Here is an 18119-nt window from a genome sequence, read left to right on the forward strand (position 1 = left end):
ATGCATTTGTGGTTTTATCATGTCTATGCAGTAGTTTTGTGTTGCTTTGTTATTTTCTCTCTGTGGTCATTTTGTGACACTTTCAGTGGTTTTGTCTCTCTTTGGAGTCAATTTGAGTGTCTCTGTTGTGGTTTTGTATCCGTTTACAGTTGCTTTGCATCTCTTTGCATTCGATTTGTGTCTGTCTGGGGTGGTTTTGCATTTCTTTGCAGTTTTGCGTCTCTGTAGTTATTCTACATCTTTTTGCTGCTGTTTTACTGTCATTTTCCCTCTCTTCGCAGTCATTCTGTGTCTCTTTGCTATTATTTCGCATCTCTGTCCAGTTGTTTTTTGTTTTTTGTTGTGGGTGTGTATCTCTTAGCTATTTTGTGTCTAACAGTTTTGTATCGCCTTGCTGTTTCACATCTTATTTTTGAGGCTTTGTCAGTCTGCGGCAGTTTCGTGTCTCTTTACAGCTGTCGTTTGTCTTTTTGCAGTCACTTTGTGTCTATTTTCGGACTATTTGTTTCACTTTGTGGTGGTATTTTGCCTCTTTGTGGTCATTTTGAGTCGGTTTATGTTTGTTTTGTGTCTCTTTGTAGTCATTTTGTGTCTCTTTCTGTGTTTGGTGAACTTTTCTGGTGAACGTGTCAACACTGCTGAGATCAAGTCTGACATACAATCAGGTCCCAAAGGATACACTTATTTTGTCTAAAATGTAATCAACTGCTGATGTTTGAACAACTCTGAAGATCATTTTCAAAACAGAAAAATGACAGCTTTTTCAACATCTGGATGAAAAATATTCCAGAGCAAATCATGGTGAGGTCAGCAGCAGGCTATCGTCTTTGTTTGGATTCAGAGGTGAAACTTGAAGAACAATGAGCAGATGAAATTGTGTCATCCAGATGGTAAGAAGAGTTTATTTGTGTGGCTTTCAATAAACCAGGCCTAACACGACAGCAGTGGAAGATTAATTATTCTTATTCAATAAACAGAAAAATACCACACTGTAATAATACTCCATCGCCATTAAAGGTCTTGCATTTTAAACCTTACTTGAGTAAAATTTCGGAGACGTTTCATCATTTAAAAATTCTGAGCAAAATCAACTAAAAATAGCAATGTACCCTTTGTGCTGTAAAACACTCTGACATTGTATTATAACTAGATATTGAGGAATAATCTAGCGCTTATCTTCTCTACTAATCGACCGACTGATTTGCAGAAACTCTGAAAATACTGAGAAATTAAGTAACAAGTTCTTTGAACAATTAGCAGAACAGCAGCCAATTTTCTGTCAACTCACTAATTAATAAATCAACCAACTCTTTGAGCAGCACAGCTGGGGCTTTGTTTTACAGCTAAATACTGTAGATCTTCATATGTTTTGTGTGCTAAAATTTGTAGAGCAAGTAGAGCTGTCACATAAATGTAGGGGAGGGGAAAGAGGAGCAGCACGGCATGGACATACTCAGGTAAAGCACCTTAAATTTGTACTTCAATGTAATACTTGTGTAAATGCACTTAAAAAAAAGTTCCTATTTCTCACTGCATGATAGCAGGAATAATGTTTACCACCATCTCAATACAGATACTAACATACTTATCACTGAAAATTAGTGCTGAACTAAACTAACTATTGACCTGACTATAAAACATAGTTAGAGTTCAATAAATAGATCAAATCTACAACAAAAAGTGTTCGAAATGACTCGCAAATTGTCCAAAATGACTTCAGGATTGTTTAAAGTGACTTAAAATTCATCCAAAATGACAAAAACCCATTACAGTTTTCAGAATTATTCAAAACGTGTGCACGACTCAGAAATTGTTTCAAAGTGGCTCACAAATTGTCTCATAATTCTCTCAGTGGTTTAAAATCTGTCCAAAATCACTAAAAACATGTTTAAAATTACAAAATTGCTTGAAATGACTCATAAATAGTTTCAAAGTGACTAAGACATGTCAAATATGACATAGAAAGGATTTAGAATTACTCAGATATTTGTACAAAATGACTAACCGTGTCCAAAAAGACCCAGAACTTGTAAAAAATAAAAAAAATTGTCCACAAATTACTCCAGAAATGCTCAGAATGGCTGAAATATTCTGTATAACTACTCTAAATTTGTCCAGAATTGCTAAAGATTGTCTAAAATGACAAACTGTCACAGCTGTTGAGATCTGATTTTCAGTCCGATGAACACTGACGATAAAACCTGAGGATGGACATCACGGTGGCCGACTCCTCAGCAGCAGTTTGTTCTGTACTCACTGTGTTCGATAACTGTTAGAGTGGAGATACGTACCGATGGAACAAGCTGCAGGGAGAAACACAGATAATTCAGACATGAACTTCAGTTACTGGAGAAATGTTCTGTCTCCCGACGTACTGTGAGGAACTAAAAAGAAGTAAAGGGACTCACCACAGTTGTCTCTGATGTAGGTGATGAGCTGACACTCCTGAGGTGACAGAAGAGATGCTATGAGTATAAACACTAAGGACAGGCTTGATGTGTGGCTTAATGGAGGCAGATGAAGTGAATTTAAGGTGGACTTACAGTCATGCCTCTGACACCTGGAGGACCTCTGGGACCCTAGAAGAGAAGAAAACTTTATTAAAACGGCTAATCCAACAACACAGAAGCAGGAAAACTGGGAAAAACTGCTTCATCATAATATTCTGCCCTAAATTTCGACCGTCTTGCTCATATCATGTCCGTTGAGGTCTGCAGTGTAAAGTATGCTGACTGAAAATTACATATATCAACATCAAAACAAGGACCGTTTTATTTCATATATCGAGAACATCATTCTCTCTGTGGGAGTTATGTCCATCTTTATGCCAAGATTTAGTTTCAGTGATTATTTTGTGTGTCCTGGTGGTGGTTTTGTGTCTCTTTGTGGTCATTTTGCGTCTCTTTTTGGTTGTTTTTCATCTCTTTGCGGTCCATTTGTGTTATTTTGCCATCATCATATTTTTTGGTTGTTTTATGTCTCGTTGTGGTAATTTAGCCTGTCCTGGTAGTGGTTTTGTGACTCTTCGTGGCAGTTCTCTGCCTGTTTTGGTTGTTTTTTGTCTCTTGTGGTCAGTTTGTGTCACTTTGCATTTGCATCTCTTGACTTATGTGCGTTTGTGGTCATTTGTGTACCTTGATCATGGTTTTGCGTCTCTTTTTGGGCTGTTTTGTGTCTCTGTTTGGTTGCTTTTCATCTCTATGTGGTCCGTTTGGGTTATGTTGCCATTATTTTGTCTCTTTTTGGTTGATTTATGTCTCGTTGTGATAATTTTGCATGAACAGGTGATAATTTAGTGTCTCCTGGTAGTGGTTTTGTGTCTCTTTTTGGTTGTTTTTTGTCTCTTGTGGTCGGTTTGTGTCACTTTGCATTTGTAATGTGTCTCTTTCCTGTGATTTCATATGTGTTTGTAGTTATTTGTGTCCTCCTGTTCCTTTTGGATCTTTTTGTGTCTCTTTGTGGTCAGTGTGCGTCTCCTGGTGGTAATTTAGTGCGTCTTTACAGTTGTTTTGAGCCTCCTTGAGGTCATTTTATATCTGTTTGCCGACATTTTCTATTGCTTTCTGATAGTTGTGTCTCTTTTTTTATTATCTTTTTGCATTTGTTTTGTGTCTTTGTGTGGTTGGTTTGTGTCTGCGTTCGTTCTGTGCGTCTTTCCAGTCCTTTCAAGTCTTTTCTCGGTCGTTTTGTGTGTTTTTGCCTGTGTTTTGTGCCTCTTTGCAGTCATGGTGTGCTTGTCTTATGTCTTGTTTTGTGGTCATTTTGCGTCTATTTAAGGTGGTTTTGTCTCTGTGTAGTGGTTTTGTGTGTCCTTGTGGTGGTTTTGTGTCTTTAAGTTAACTCCCACTCTCACCCTGTGTCCTGCATATCCTGGATCTCCAGCAATCCCTGATTCTCCCGACTGACCTGAGTTTCCCTGCAGTGACGAGAAACAAACATCACATATATGACGCACAAACACCAATTTAATTGTCATCATTGTTTAAAAATCTCAGTCGGTCAGCACTCACGGCTCGACCAAGGTTCCCTTTACGTCCTGGAAGTCCTTTAGGTCCCTGCAGACCGTCCTCGCCCTGAAGACAAACAACAATGCACAGCTTGCATCTGAGCATTCACAGCTGGTTGTTTCCTCGAGTTGATTTTTTTTTCTAGATGTCAACTGATCCAAACATGATCACTGAGGGAGACAGTCAAATCTGCTCTTTCCACTCCCTGAACACATGAACGATTAGGTGAATGAATAAAAGCATGACATTTCTAGGACTCCTATCTCAGGCCTCCAAAAGGATTTGGACAAACGCCACTCAGATTAACTTGTCATGAATAAATCTTGTAAACAGAACACATCTGAACTCAAACACCTGAATCATACGTCCTTATGAGAGTTCAGCTGTGAATGCACACGATGCTTCAGCTGTTAAAATGGTAAAACGATTGTTTGAAATGTGGAAAGTAAAAACTTTGAATTCCTGAGTTATTGTGTAGTTTCCTCATGTTTGAACGGCGTTTAGTAAACAGTGAGCTGCTGGTTTCAGAATAATGTTTTATAACTGAAACTGGACGTTTGTGAAGTGTTTAAGGGTTTCTTCAGAACCTGTCTCAGAGCTGTAACCACAATCACAGCCTAAGAGCAGATATCTGCAGACAAATGTGAATCACACTGAACAAAACAGAAGACTTACATCTCAGCTAATTTTCAAACAATATTTACTGTTGTTGGTTTTCTGTTTGCTGCATTCTGATCTATAGGCTGCATCTGTGTTGTCAAACTGGTCAAGATGTTGTTTCTTTATTTGTTGTGTTTTGCGATGCTGCAGCTTGTTGAGCTGTCAGGGCCACCGCACTCAATACACATACTGAACAAATATATATTAAATCTTTATCGTTTCCACTTTGAAAATGTCCTCATATCTCTAAGAAGGTGAACTTGTCCAAAGTGACAAAGCTCTGTCCAACTAGACTTAAAAATTGATCAGAATTTGTCCAGAACGATGTAAAATCTGTCCAAAATTACATAAACCTATCCAACTTGGCTTAAAAATCATTCAGAATTACTCAAAAGGTGGACAAAATGACAAAAAAATTGCTTGAAGTTACTCAAAAACTGTCCAACATAACTGAAAAACCACATGGTGGTTTAAAAAAAAAAGGTCTAAAATAACAAAAGCGCACATAGCTAGACTCAAAAATGGTTAAAAATCATTCTAAATGTGCCCTCAAAACCTGTACAAAAAGACAAAAAAAAAAAAAATCGCCCAAAATGAGTCTCTAAATCTCAAAATGACAAAAGTTGCACATGGCTCTTGTACATTTGACAGAGATACCTTGTGTAAGATGACAAAAACGGTCCACAATGACTTAAAACTTTCAGAATGTCTTAAATTGTCCTGACATTCTCAGATTTTGTACTTAGAAATCAGAGACTTGGGTTTAGAGTCTCAATCCTCTCTGGTAAAATGCAGTCCAGATTTGACCTGTCTACATAAAATGGTTTTAGATTAAATTTCATTGTATATTTGCTGCCATTTCTCCCTTTCCCTCTGAACTATTAGAGAATTGTGCTGCTTTTATGCATATTATACTTGTGACACAATATTGCAGCAGCCTGTCATGACGTTAACTTCCATCTCACTGTGATGTTTGGAGTCTAAACTGTTGAAATATTCCACACAACTGGCTCAGATCCATCTGCAGTGTTCTGTTTAATGTGTAAGTAAAGCTGTCAGTGGAAACGAATGGACTCACCATCAAACCAGGGTAACCAGGGAAACCAGGATCTCCCTGCAGAAGAGATCATTATGAGAAAACTAAACAGACTGTATTTATTAAAGGGCTGTTTTATCCCACATCATCAGCCTTCTGCTCTAAACATCTCCTATCTGCTTGATTTTTTTAAAAAATCATAAACTCTGGACATTTTAAATGACATCTGTGAAATTTCAGTCTCATATCAAATTTTTACAGAAATAAATGTCTAAAAATGCCCATAGACCAACTTTCAGCAGGTTTTAGGCTTTCTTGAAGTGTGCTACAACATCTAATGTGAACATGTACTGCATTTTACAGTGACTTATATTCTTATATTATTTTGCAATGTATATATAGACATATACATCATATCCTTAACAGATAACCACGCTTGTTTTTCTTTGTACTTTTGCCTTTTTGTCCACTGGCCTTGGTATATATTTTTGGAGATTCTGAAGCCTACAGATCTCAGTCACATTTTTCCCAGCATTTCTTTCAGCTCCTTTAACCTCAGTGGTCAAAGCTGAATTGTTAACACATGTAGTGGGCATCTGCATTGACAAAGGAGCTATTCACGACAAAAATCAGAAAAGTTCACTGTTATTTCTCTTCACGTCGTCGATTCAGAATCTACAAAATGGGACAAGCAGATCAAATAAACTCAGACCACAGGTGAGTTGAAATATGAAAAAATAAATAAATCAAGAGTCAACCAGTGATATTTTCTGAACCATATCTAACTGTATGTCACAATAATAGAAAAAAAACGTAGAACAATTTTTATTATGAAATACTTTTTTGTTGAACTTTCATCACTGATTGAGCAGGTATGACAAGTTTTACCACAAAACAAAAATATTGGCATAAAATCTAAATTAAATAGAAAAAAAATTTAGTTCAAAATTCTACATGTAAAGTTTTTTCCTATTGTGATTTCTAACTACATGTGGTTCACAAAATATCACTGGTTAAGTGCTGTATTATCTTTTTTTGGTGTTAATGAGAGCTCAATGATGGGACTTTTCACAACGGTGTCAATTTAAAAAATATATCTGAACTCACTCACAATCAGAGACTATTGATCCGATTCTAAATGAGTGACATGAGAAAAAAAACAGTGAAAATTTCAGGATTTAATCCAATTGCTGAAATATTGTCATTCAAACAACCTCAAATTTTAATGTGCAAATAAACCTGCTAAAAGTTGGTCGACAGGCAAAAAAACAAAAAAAACAAACAGAAAGTATTTGACATATTAATGAGCAAAAATTTCACAACCATCTTTATAAAAATTCAGAGTTTATGCTTTAAAAATCTTGGAGAATTTAGAAATAGTCAGATCAGAAACTGTTGTAAAAGTGTGAAGATGTTCATTGATTGATTCATATCATTGATTTGTACCTTTACACCTTTAGGTCCTGCAGGTCCATAACCGTCTCTTCCATCCTCACCCTGAAACAGACAAACAGTCACTGAGTAGATAAACTCTTTATACCACACAACATTCACAAACAGAGTCTTACCGGCAATCCTCTGGGTCCCAGTGGTCCTGGAACACCTTTTTCACCGGGGTCTCCTGGTTGGCCCTTCAACAGCAACAACAATTAGCTTTAATCTCAAACATTCATGCTGCTTTTTTGTTAGAATACAGTGAAAATCAAAACATAACCAGATGCTGGATCAACTAATCCATCAGTTGTCTTCAGTAAAATGTTTTAAAAGTGACAACTTCAAAAGTCTCTCCAGTCACAAAGGACATCATCAGGTTTTATTGGTGCTAAGAATCGATCCAACATTTTAACTGCCCTTTTAATTTTTGTTCCTTTTGTTATTTTTTACATAGAAAATAAACAAAAGAAGCAAAAATCAAACAAATTAGAAATGGAGCTCATGAGATATAATGCGCAAGAATGCTCGTTTTCAGTTTCTTGGTGTCATATATATTGAGAAAAATTGCAACACAAACTAATTAGAAATTGTTGAGATTTATGCTAAAGCTTAAATTCTCCAGTCATCTTGTTTCATTTTGGTGTTTTTTGGGGATACTTTCATGTCCTTTTCTGTCTTGTGGTCACTTTATGTCTGTTTTGGTTGTTACACCGGAAAACTTCAACGTTTTCCCCTTTTATTGGTCTTCAACATTGAGTTATTGTATCATTTATTATTTCAGCGTTTTTGCCAAACTTTTAAAAGGAAAATTTTGTGAAAAATTTCTACAAAGCAGCATCAATTAATTTGAGTGTAAAATAAGTGATCACATGTGGATTCACCCCCTTCACGACGGTATAGTGTAGATGTCTTAAACATGAGTGCATTTAATTTAGTTTAATCTGTCTGGATTTATTTATATAAACTAATCTGATGTGAAACTGTGACATGTTTGCTGCATCATAGATGAGGACGATGATGTCACACCTTCTGTCCGTTACCACCTCGGCGTCCAGCTGCTCCGGGGCCTCCGACTGATCCTGGTCCACCCTGCAGCAAAACCGAATACAGAGTCAGAGCAGCAACCTGTGCTGGTGTCCCAGCGTCCTTGAACGCACCACCAGGAGTTATTTAAAATGTCTAATGTCATCGTGACACAGTGGATGAAGGAGCTACTTTCAGTTTAATGTTCACAGCTCAGAGCAGCCGACTGATAAGAACACGTCAACTCTCTTTAGCTGCTTGTTTGACATAACCTTGCCAGCAAGTTGATTTCTCGCAGTGTTGTTTCTGGCAGCCAATTTAGATTTAGTCTTAGTTTTAGTCTTTTGGACGAAATCCTTATTCTATTTAGTCACAATTTAGTCATTTCTATAAGTGATAGTTTTAGTCCAGTTTTAGTCGACGAAAACTCAAAAGGTTTTAGTCTAGATGTATTAGCCTTTTAACAAATTACGTATTATTAACCTCACTGACAAAATGACAGTGGATTCAATGTTCATTACTACAAAAATGCCAACAAAGATATTCCTTCTTCAGGACTTGCGGGTTTATTTTTTGTCAGTTTAGAGTAGTATGTTAAGGTTTTGTAGAATAAATATCCTCGTCTCTATTATTGTTCTACGTCGTTAGAAATAAAAAAAAACCCTTTAATTCTGTGTTCTGTAAAGTCAGTGCATTTAATTTACAATGCATTGATTCCATAGAATACAATGTTGATTAACTTGCAATGCCCCAGTAAAATAAATAAATCAAAAAAATAAATAAATAAAATGAATAACGGGGGGACAATTAGATGAAGCATATCGATGTTCTGAAGGCTGGAATGTGAAATCTCTGGTTAGAATGTGGTCAGATGGTTTATATGATATTATTGTTTTACTTAAAATCTGTTTAAAAGTAGAACAACTCCGGTCCAACTGGTTTATCGCAGTAAGCTTTGAAAACGGTATTAGAACTTCTCTTGTCGTTTCTGTCTGACCGTCGGACTGAGGCCACAGACTGTCACCAGTTAATCTGGTCGTCACACTCTGCCGCAGTGAAGCGATATTTCCACTCCGTTAGGTGGAAGTCCTCATTAAACCGAGAATTTTACTGGTAGACGGAACAGCCGTGAGTCCCAACAGAGCAATAACAACAATGTTAAAGCTGACAAGAAGAACATTTCGGAACAGTTTATTGACGTCTGTGTGTTTTGAACAGGCATCGGTACAGTCACCTATGCTATGCACTGCCGTTGTAACAGCCTCGCTCACTGAATATCACCAGTTGATCGAAACCATCCATTAACGTTTTCGTCCAGTCTCGTCTCTTGAACAAAAACTAGCACACGTCTCGTCATGTTTTGGTCATCAGAGAGCCGCGTTTATTTCGTCATCGTTTCGTTTTCGTCATGAAAAAAAAAGGGGCGTCAACGAAATAATTTCGTCATAGTCATCGAAAACAACACTGATTTCTCGCAATATTTGTGAGTTCACAAATCTCTCAAGAAACCATCTTGCTCCGCTCCCGCCTTCACTTTTCGTACAGCACCAAGTTGGTTCGCGGCCAATCACGCAGCAGTATTCGTGTGTGGGGCGGGATAATGGGCGGGATATCCGGGTGTGACGACAACACCAAGCGCCAGTAGATGAAAACAAACATGGCAACGGAGGACAACGATCGTGTAGATGCTGCTCTTAAGTCCGTTTTAGCTGAATCTCCTATCGCTTCTTTGAAGGAAGAACAACGAGAGGGGCTTTGCGCATTTCTGGATGGTAAAGATGTTTGTGCTTTTTTACCTACGGGTTTTGGAAAGAGTTTAATCTACCAATTGGCTCCGCTCGTTATGAAAAAACTTCAAAGCGTCGCCGCAATTGGCTAAAAATAAACCTGTCAGAGGCGGGACATACTGTTGCATTGTCCAATCCGTGCCTCTTTCCTCCAAACGGATTAACATGGAGCGGTCCCAGATTGATATTGTGGAGTACTATCAAGTACTACACAATTATTAATCTGGCTATTGCCAGGTTATGTTTGACACTGAAACACAGCAGGAACACATCAGCACTTCCTTAGGTTGCTTCTTCAAGTCGAGTCTGTTATTTATGTGACACATTTATAACACCAGATGTGGAGCTAAAGTGTCGTCCAACAGACAAATAAGATAAATTTTCCTAACAAGTCTAAAAATTGGTCACATGTGGGCGACGCACGAAGGTCATTGCTGAATCAGAAAAATCTGAGATTGGATCTTGTCGTTATGCAATCCGGACATTTATTTTTTTAAACACGCATCGCTAATAAATCTGCCAGTAGCAGCTTCTTAGTGGGATTTTATGGGCAGTGGATAGTTTTTATAAGGTTGTTCTAAAGAGGAAAAGATTACATAAAACGACTGCACTAAATACTGAGTGAGGAATTAAAAATCTCCACTATAAATTATGCTTTGACTCAGACAAGGGGATTTTCTGTATCATAGTTTAAAGGCAGAAAACGGTTTAATCATGGAGGGAACTTGTGTCTAAAGCTCCTTTGTTACTACTAAAAACTGTAGTGTGAGCTTTAAGCGGAGCAGCTTGGCACTATGAAACAAGGGAATTTAACGGCTAATAATAGAATCTGTGTATTTTTACTGGCTTTATGCAGTGAGGTTATAATTACTGTTATGTTTTCAAGCATTGAAGCAGAAACGCAGTGATAAACAGAAGAAATAACTATAGAAAGACCTGAGAAAGCAGTGTGTGGTCCAATTACTGGACATGAACCAGAACATGTCTGTTCACTTTGTGCCACAGCAAAATATCGCTTCACACGAAATCCGCTGCTGCTGCCAGAAAATTAACCAATTTGGAGTCAAAAGTTCAAGAAACTCCAACTACTAAGATCAACAGAGATGCTGAAATGGCTTTGGAGAATTTCCCTTCTGCAAATGAAAGAAATGTAAATCCACAGCTTGTAACTTTGCACTATAATGATAATATATAGACTCCTATGCAAACCAGTTTTTGTGTTCCTACAAGTCTGCATCATCATTTTATTAAAACGTCAAAAAACGGGAACTTTGTTTTGCTGTACTTGCCACAAGTCAAATTCTAGTGATGTTAAAGGCCTCAAAGGTTTGTGAAATGTCAACCAAAGACTGTGCTTTTACAGGGATGGGATCAGCAAGTTCTGATTCTAGCAGAAAGTTGGGGGGGGGGGATCCGCGGTAAATTCCCATCCCTGAAAAAAAGCGGAATTCCGTGAATTCGCGGAAAAAAAAAAAATCACATCCCTGTTTTAGTAGAAAATATGGAAACATCCATTGAGTTGGTATATAAACCACCATTTAAAAGTTTTTTGGCACTTAGAAATGTCCTTATCTTTGAAAGAAAAGCTTTTTTTTCAATGAAGATAACATTAAGTTGATCAGGGATACAGTCTGGAAAGTGTAAATGTGGTAAATCACTATTCTAGCTGAAAATATCAGATTTTTAATGGCATATCTCCATAGGGGTACAGAGGAACATTTCCAACAACCATCACCCCCGTGTTCTAATGCTACATTGTGTTAGCTAATGGTGTTGAAACGCTGATTGAGGATTACAAAACTCTTATGCAATTATTTTAGCACATGAATTAAAGTGTGAGTTTTCATGGGAAACATGAAATTGCCTGGATGACCCAGAATTTTTGAATGGTAGTGTGTATGTGTGTATATATATATATATATATATATATATATATATATATATATTTATACACAATATTCTGTCTGTGTCCTCACCTGATTTCATGGCTGTGGGAGTTTTATTTCTGGAGATATTGAACCCTTAAAATGGCTTCACAGGTTTTTTTATTTTTTATTTTTTTGAGGGGGGAAATTCCCAGGTCTGGAAACATCTAAAATTCTTGAAATTAAGCTAAAATATTTTACAGAATCTAGTTTTGAGTCCCAAGTAGTAAAAAAACAAGTTAAAAAAAAAAACAGTGAAGAAAACTCTGAGAAGGTTTGAACTAACACTGCAGTACTTCACACCATCGGTGACACATTTTGTTTCCCTGTTTTGGAAAGAATCCACTTATAGAAGTTCACCAATTAGTAAAGATGATAAGGGCGGCTCGGAGCTGTAATCATAACAAATTCACAATAAAATCTATCATCTTAATGCGATATTCCTCAGGTGTTTTAGTTGTACTAAACAGTTCCATTCAATGACACTGACTGATAGTGAACATCTGCTTCATTTGCCTCTTGACTGCAGACAGATGAGCTCCAGATGTTGTGCGACAGCAGCAGCAGCGACATCGTCTGTCAGACTCGCAGTAATTAAGGCGTCACATGTGACAACTGCAGAATTCGCCAACACGTCCCACCCTGGTGGAGGCTTCAGGATAATGAAGATATAGTGACACGACGGCCTCCTGAGACTCACAGGACCAGTTGATGATTTAGACTATGCTCTGTTGCATCACAAAACTCTTCACAACAAAATATAATTAAAATAAATAGCCTGTGAAATAATTATTTGTGCGTTTACTTACAAACAATGAGCATCAGTTGTTTTATGTCAGTGATTTTTTCCATAGTTAAACAGAGTCTTTGAGTGAAATTCTAAATCGATTTATTGATTAGAATTATTGTAGTTTCTTGTTAGCTTATATTTGACTCATTGCTGTTCTCGGGTGAAACTAACTTCAGCTCTGTGTTACGTTTCTGAGCCTTTTCACAAAACTGGATGATGAGCTGACCTGAGGTCCAGGAAGGCCGGGGACTCCTCTGGGTCCAGGCTGACCTCTGATCCCTCTGGTGCCCTGCAGAGACAAGATTTTTCAGTTCCATCAACCTTCTCTGATGTAGTACAAAATGCACAGCTTGCTTCCTCCTGTTAGATCCACTTTTTCTCTGCCTTTCCAAACAGCTGTCCTGTTCCTTTACCTGTGTGACCTCACCTGCCCTGACAGCTCACCTGTGAACCCGAAGGACCTGGGACGCCCACCAGTCCTGCAGCTCCTGGCACTCCAGCTGCACCCTGCACACAAACACACACTTTGACTGGGTGTTTACTGGTGTTTAAAGCAGCTCTGAGTGTTGTTTGATCGGCTCTCCTACCTTCTCACCCGGAGGCCCTCTTCTTCCATTTTGACCCTGAGCAGCAGATAAACACAACATGTCAGTAACTGATTATTTCACAGACAGTTTGGCAGCATCTCAGGTAGGAAAGAGAAAACTTCTGCACTTTCCAAGAGGAGCAGGAAGAGATCTGACTACATCATTTTTAAAAAAATCTGAAATTTGGTGAAAACAAACAAAGCAGCATTACACTGAGGCACAAAAAATTGGAAGTAAAAAGGCAGAGGAGTTCAATCTGTTAGCTCAAAGCAACAAATAAATGCCCAAACTACACAACTAAGTAAGAAACAGTTAGTTGAAAGGAATACATTATTAAAATTTGTAGCTGAATACAGCATTTACCAAGTTTTTCCACTTTTACTGCTTTTCAACGCTGAATCATAATCGATACTAATTGGATATATTGAAAAGAATTTACAAATAATAACAACTGTTGCCAAACCATTCAATTTAAAATTGAGAAACAGACCTGAGAGCTCAGAAATGAGTGTCAAGACAACGATTAACAGGAAAGATGAAAACAGAAGCAGAAAAGCAAAAAAAAAAAAAAAACGACGCAAAAAACACAAAAAAAGACAGACAAAAATAAAAGCAGAAAAGACAAAAAACGGAAGTAGAAAAGTTAAAAATGGCGGCGGAGAAGACAAAGAGCAGCAGAAAAGATGAAAACAAGCAGAAAAAAGATAAAAACAGAAGTAGAAAAGACAAAAATAGGACCAGAAAAGACAAAAAAAAAAAAACTACAACAAGCAGAGAAAGCATAGGAAAAAAGAAAACAAAAGCAGAAAAGAGTAATTTAAATGCAGAAAATACAAAAACAGAGGTAGAAAAGAGGAAAATGGAAATAGAAAAGACAAAAAGAGAAGCAGAAAATCTCACCGAGTTTCCGACAACTCCGCTCTCACCTGGCTGCCCATCCGGTCCAGGTATACCCTGTGGATTCAAACAACACATCTCACACTGACACAGTCCAGACTTCTATAGTGCCATGATCTCAAACCTAAACATAAATTATGACCATATTCCTATAATATTTGGGTTTTCAAGCAGTTTGCTCTTGGAGAAAACCTCACAAGAGTTGCTGCAATCACAGAGTTTGGTCCAAAGCTGCTTTTTATGAGCTGCAATTTAGTGTTGAAATGGATAATGTGCGCCGTAAAACAGATAAATTACTCCCAAATTAGTTCCAAACACAGATCTTCCCCACAGTCACTCATTGAGACCCCACCCAACACCACAAACCAATTGGATCCAAACAGCTGAAACTATTAAATCCATGCTCTGCTGCATCTCCAACTCAAGAGAAGAAGCTCGTTGGATTCATGAATTGACGGACACCTTTATTATGTGCTGTTTATTTTCACCATGTTGTTTCACATGTACTAGCTTTATGAGCACATCAATTTCATAGAGATCTAATTTTCTGACTCATACTGGCAGGTCACATAGGAATATAGTGCATTTTTTGTTTGTTTTGTGCTCTTTATGAACATTTATTATCTTTACTAGTGCAGCACTTATTAAAACAAAGCTATGATGTCATTCAGACAGCAGAAATCATATAAAACAAGAGAAAACAGAGTAAAAAGGGGAACACATGAGAAAAAAATGATTACATCTGGATATCATGATGTATAACATGGAAATAATTACAAATATGGAGATTATGTACATAGCAATACTATTTTATCTTCTGCGAGGATTTCCCTGCCTATCTTAATGTTTAAGATGTTCTTAGATCTTAATGTTTAATGCTTAAGAAAAATTCTGTCTACAGAACAAACCACCAGAACTTTGACTGGTATAATGAGTACACCTGTGTCTTACCGGTAAACCTGCATTTCCAGGGTCTCCTTTGGCTCCTGGCGAGTTGTTAGCAGCACCCGGCTCTCCCTGTGAGGACGAAACACAACGATTAACCCAGAAAGGCCTCCAGCTGTGGTCCAGCTGTGTTTGTCTCAGTGAGAATACGAGCTGAACAATTTGCTAGGTTCAGCTTCGCCAGCAAACTTGGACGGAGGTTTGATTTTCTCTAGATGCTTGCAACTAAACATTTTGGCTGAAACTTACATGGCTCTTCTCTCCAACAGCAGATCTACTGAACTAGAAACTGAACCAATATGGGGTTGTTTTTTTTAGGGCCAATAGGGTTGTTGGTAATCAAGAAAGACCTATAACTGATATTTGGAAGTGATCTACATTTAATGTAATGTTTTAACAGCATAGAAGCTGGCATTTATAACTAGACTTCTTCAATAATAAGGGTAATTATAACAGAATATGTAAAATAGGAACAGTAATGATCAAATTAGGACACTACTGTTTGTTTGATGGCCCAAGATCAGTTTGTCTCTTACAGTTACGCCTGATGAAACCAGAAGACAAATAAAGAAATGATATAGGAAGAAGAAAGAAGAGATGAAGTAGAATAGTTGAAGGTGAAAAAGACAGAAGTAGAAATAAGTGAATAGAAAGACAAACAAGGTGCAGCGTGAAGAGGAAGAACAAGGAAGAAGAAAATAAGTGATGGGAAGAAGAAGTAAGAGGAGGAGACTGAAGAAGAAGACGGGAAGAAAGACAAGTGACGAAAAAACGGAAGAAAGAGGAAGAAAAAATGTAACTAGTAGGAGAAAAAGAAGATGTAGCAATAATATAAGGAGAAGAAAGAAGTAGAATAGTATGAGATGGAAAATAAAATGTAGAAAGAAAAAGACAAAGAAGAGACAGGAAAGAGGAAGAAGGTGGAAGAAAAAACGTGAGTAAGAAGTAGAAAAATACTAGAATTAGTCGAAAAAGAAAAACGAATTAAAGAGAAGAGGAATAAGAAAAAGAATTAGCAGAAGTATAATTAGCAGAAGAAAACAGAGACTGAAGAATAGGAAGAGGAAACAATAATTAGGAGAAGAAAAGCATAATCAGTAGAAGAAGAGGTAGAATTTGTAGAAGCAGGAAGAAGAAAGATGATTAAAAATGAAGGAGTACAGTGAAGAAAAAGAATCACAAAGAAGAAGTATTCAAGAGTATAAATCAGCCCTGTGAGACCGATGTTTGTTCTGTTGGATGCAGTAAACTCACCGGATCTCCTCTCAGTCCTCGCTGTCCTTTGAGTCCCGCCTCCCCTTGGATACCTGGGATACCCTGAGGACAACAGTTCAGCCTGTCAATCAAACGCTCAGAGGTCAACAGCCCCGAGCGTCATCATGACCATGTGGAGGCTTCATCTGATAAGAGTAAAACCACTAAAGGCAAATTCCAATGAACTACAGAAACACCTGACCAGGCTGTCTGACAAAACACACTCAAGAAACACAACAAAAGCAATAATGACAAAGAATAAAGGACTTATATTAGTTATTCACTGCACATCATACTGTGCTGTGAATGTGATCATTTCAGGGAGCTCCTGCAGCCCAGATTTTTATTTTTCAACGTAAATAAAATACAATAAATTTAAACAAAACTGGAAGCACGAATTACCAAAACATGCAAAAATTAAATATTAATTTCTATAGTTGTCAATTGGTAATTTGAAGGGAAATGCAGCTACATTACAAAATTACTGATTATAACCTTCAGAAATAGGCAATATGTAAATATATTATTTATAAAGATGAATTTGAGTTTTTTCTGACCTACCTCATGTCAAAACAAGTAACAATAAGAACATCCACAGAGATAAGTACATTAATGAGAGAGGGTTCATGTGAATGTCATCTTATAATAAATGTTAACAATACAAAATATAATGTATATAATATATAATAAACACAGTATTACTATAAACTCTGCTGTATTATTCTTTTTGCTCTTCATTTGACTGTTATAGGACTTTGATAGGACTACATAATGTAGTCCTTAAATAAATATTTTATTTTAAACATGTTAACTTGCTAATGGAATTCTGGCATTAATACAGATAGCATTACTTATTTTCTTAATGTGTTTGAAACACTCCTGTGCTACATTTTCACATCATTAAATAGTAATTAACTAATAATATTAAGACAGAAACGGTGATTATTGGATGTTGATGAGAGTAAAAGTGTTTTACTGGGCTTCCAGGGTTTCCTCGCTCTCCTCGGCTTCCGTCGGCTCCCGTCACTCCCTGAAAACCAGAAAAACTCAGATCAGAGCCTGAAATCCTGAAACACTCTCCAGTCAGCTCACTTCCTGAATGTGCCTGCTCATTTCCTCTACAATGAAAACAAATAACAATCTGCCTTGAATAAAAAGACAGCTGGGCAAGTTAAAAACAGAGAAATAATCCAGAGGATGAGCACCAGGCTGGCTGGAATCAGCAGAAATACACCTGACCAAATTACTCAACTCTATGCGAGCATTTTGCTGCATTAGAGATAGAAAATTATTATATAGGCTACTTAAAAATGTCTTTTAACTGCATTTTTTGTTACAATGCCCTGGTTTTTTCCAGATTTTTCCTGTTTTGTTAAATTACACAAGTAAAATCACAGAACAAAAATTTCAGTTTAAAATTTACATAATTTCAAAATATTGCTGTTTTCCTAATATTAGCCGTTAATTGAAAGAAAAATTTTGTATATTGATGATCGAAACAATGTAAAATAATTATTTAAAATATTGTTATACCAATAAAATACAGAGAATAGTGGGAAATCAGAGAACGAAGTGTTTGTTTACATGTTGATGGAGCGTTTTGTTGCATTTGAGAAAAAAAAAAGAGCAACTGAACTTGAAAAATGATCATATTGACATATAAAATGCTTAAAAGATTTACGGTAACTGTATTTTTTAAAAACAAATTACTGTTATTTTAAAGATGCTCCCTGTTTTGTGAAATTACACAACATGTAAAACGGAAGGAAAGGAT

General features: G+C 37.0%; 1 protein-coding gene and 1 long non-coding RNA gene across 2 annotated transcripts in view; one reads left to right on the forward strand and one right to left on the reverse strand.

Annotated features, from left to right (window-relative positions):
- col6a4a (collagen, type VI, alpha 4a) overlaps positions 1–18119 on the reverse strand; it is an 89042-nt gene that overhangs the window by 18730 nt on the left and 52193 nt on the right. Inside the window, exons 20-35 of the mRNA XM_051956925.1 lie at positions 17322–17375; positions 16346–16408; positions 15098–15163; positions 14150–14203; positions 13250–13285; positions 13107–13169; positions 12889–12951; positions 8164–8226; positions 7272–7334; positions 7150–7200; positions 5746–5781; positions 4011–4073; positions 3854–3916; positions 2544–2579; positions 2409–2445; positions 2292–2303 (exon numbers count right to left, since the gene is read on the reverse strand). Of these exons, the coding sequence (XP_051812885.1) occupies positions 2292–2303; positions 2409–2445; positions 2544–2579; positions 3854–3916; positions 4011–4073; positions 5746–5781; positions 7150–7200; positions 7272–7334; positions 8164–8226; positions 12889–12951; positions 13107–13169; positions 13250–13285; positions 14150–14203; positions 15098–15163; positions 16346–16408; positions 17322–17375 (823 nt within the window). The remainder of the gene's footprint in view (positions 1–2291; positions 2304–2408; positions 2446–2543; positions 2580–3853; positions 3917–4010; positions 4074–5745; positions 5782–7149; positions 7201–7271; positions 7335–8163; positions 8227–12888; positions 12952–13106; positions 13170–13249; positions 13286–14149; positions 14204–15097; positions 15164–16345; positions 16409–17321; positions 17376–18119) is intronic.
- LOC127536464 (uncharacterized) lies at positions 9661–12661 on the forward strand. Its single transcript, XR_007945457.1, has 2 exons — positions 9661–9932; positions 12402–12661. It is a non-coding gene; the product is annotated as an uncharacterized LOC127536464 (long non-coding RNA).

Source organism: Acanthochromis polyacanthus, chromosome 12 (assembly GCF_021347895.1).
Source record: "Acanthochromis polyacanthus isolate Apoly-LR-REF ecotype Palm Island chromosome 12, KAUST_Apoly_ChrSc, whole genome shotgun sequence".
In the NCBI taxonomy this organism is placed as follows: domain Eukaryota; kingdom Metazoa; phylum Chordata; class Actinopteri; family Pomacentridae; genus Acanthochromis; species Acanthochromis polyacanthus.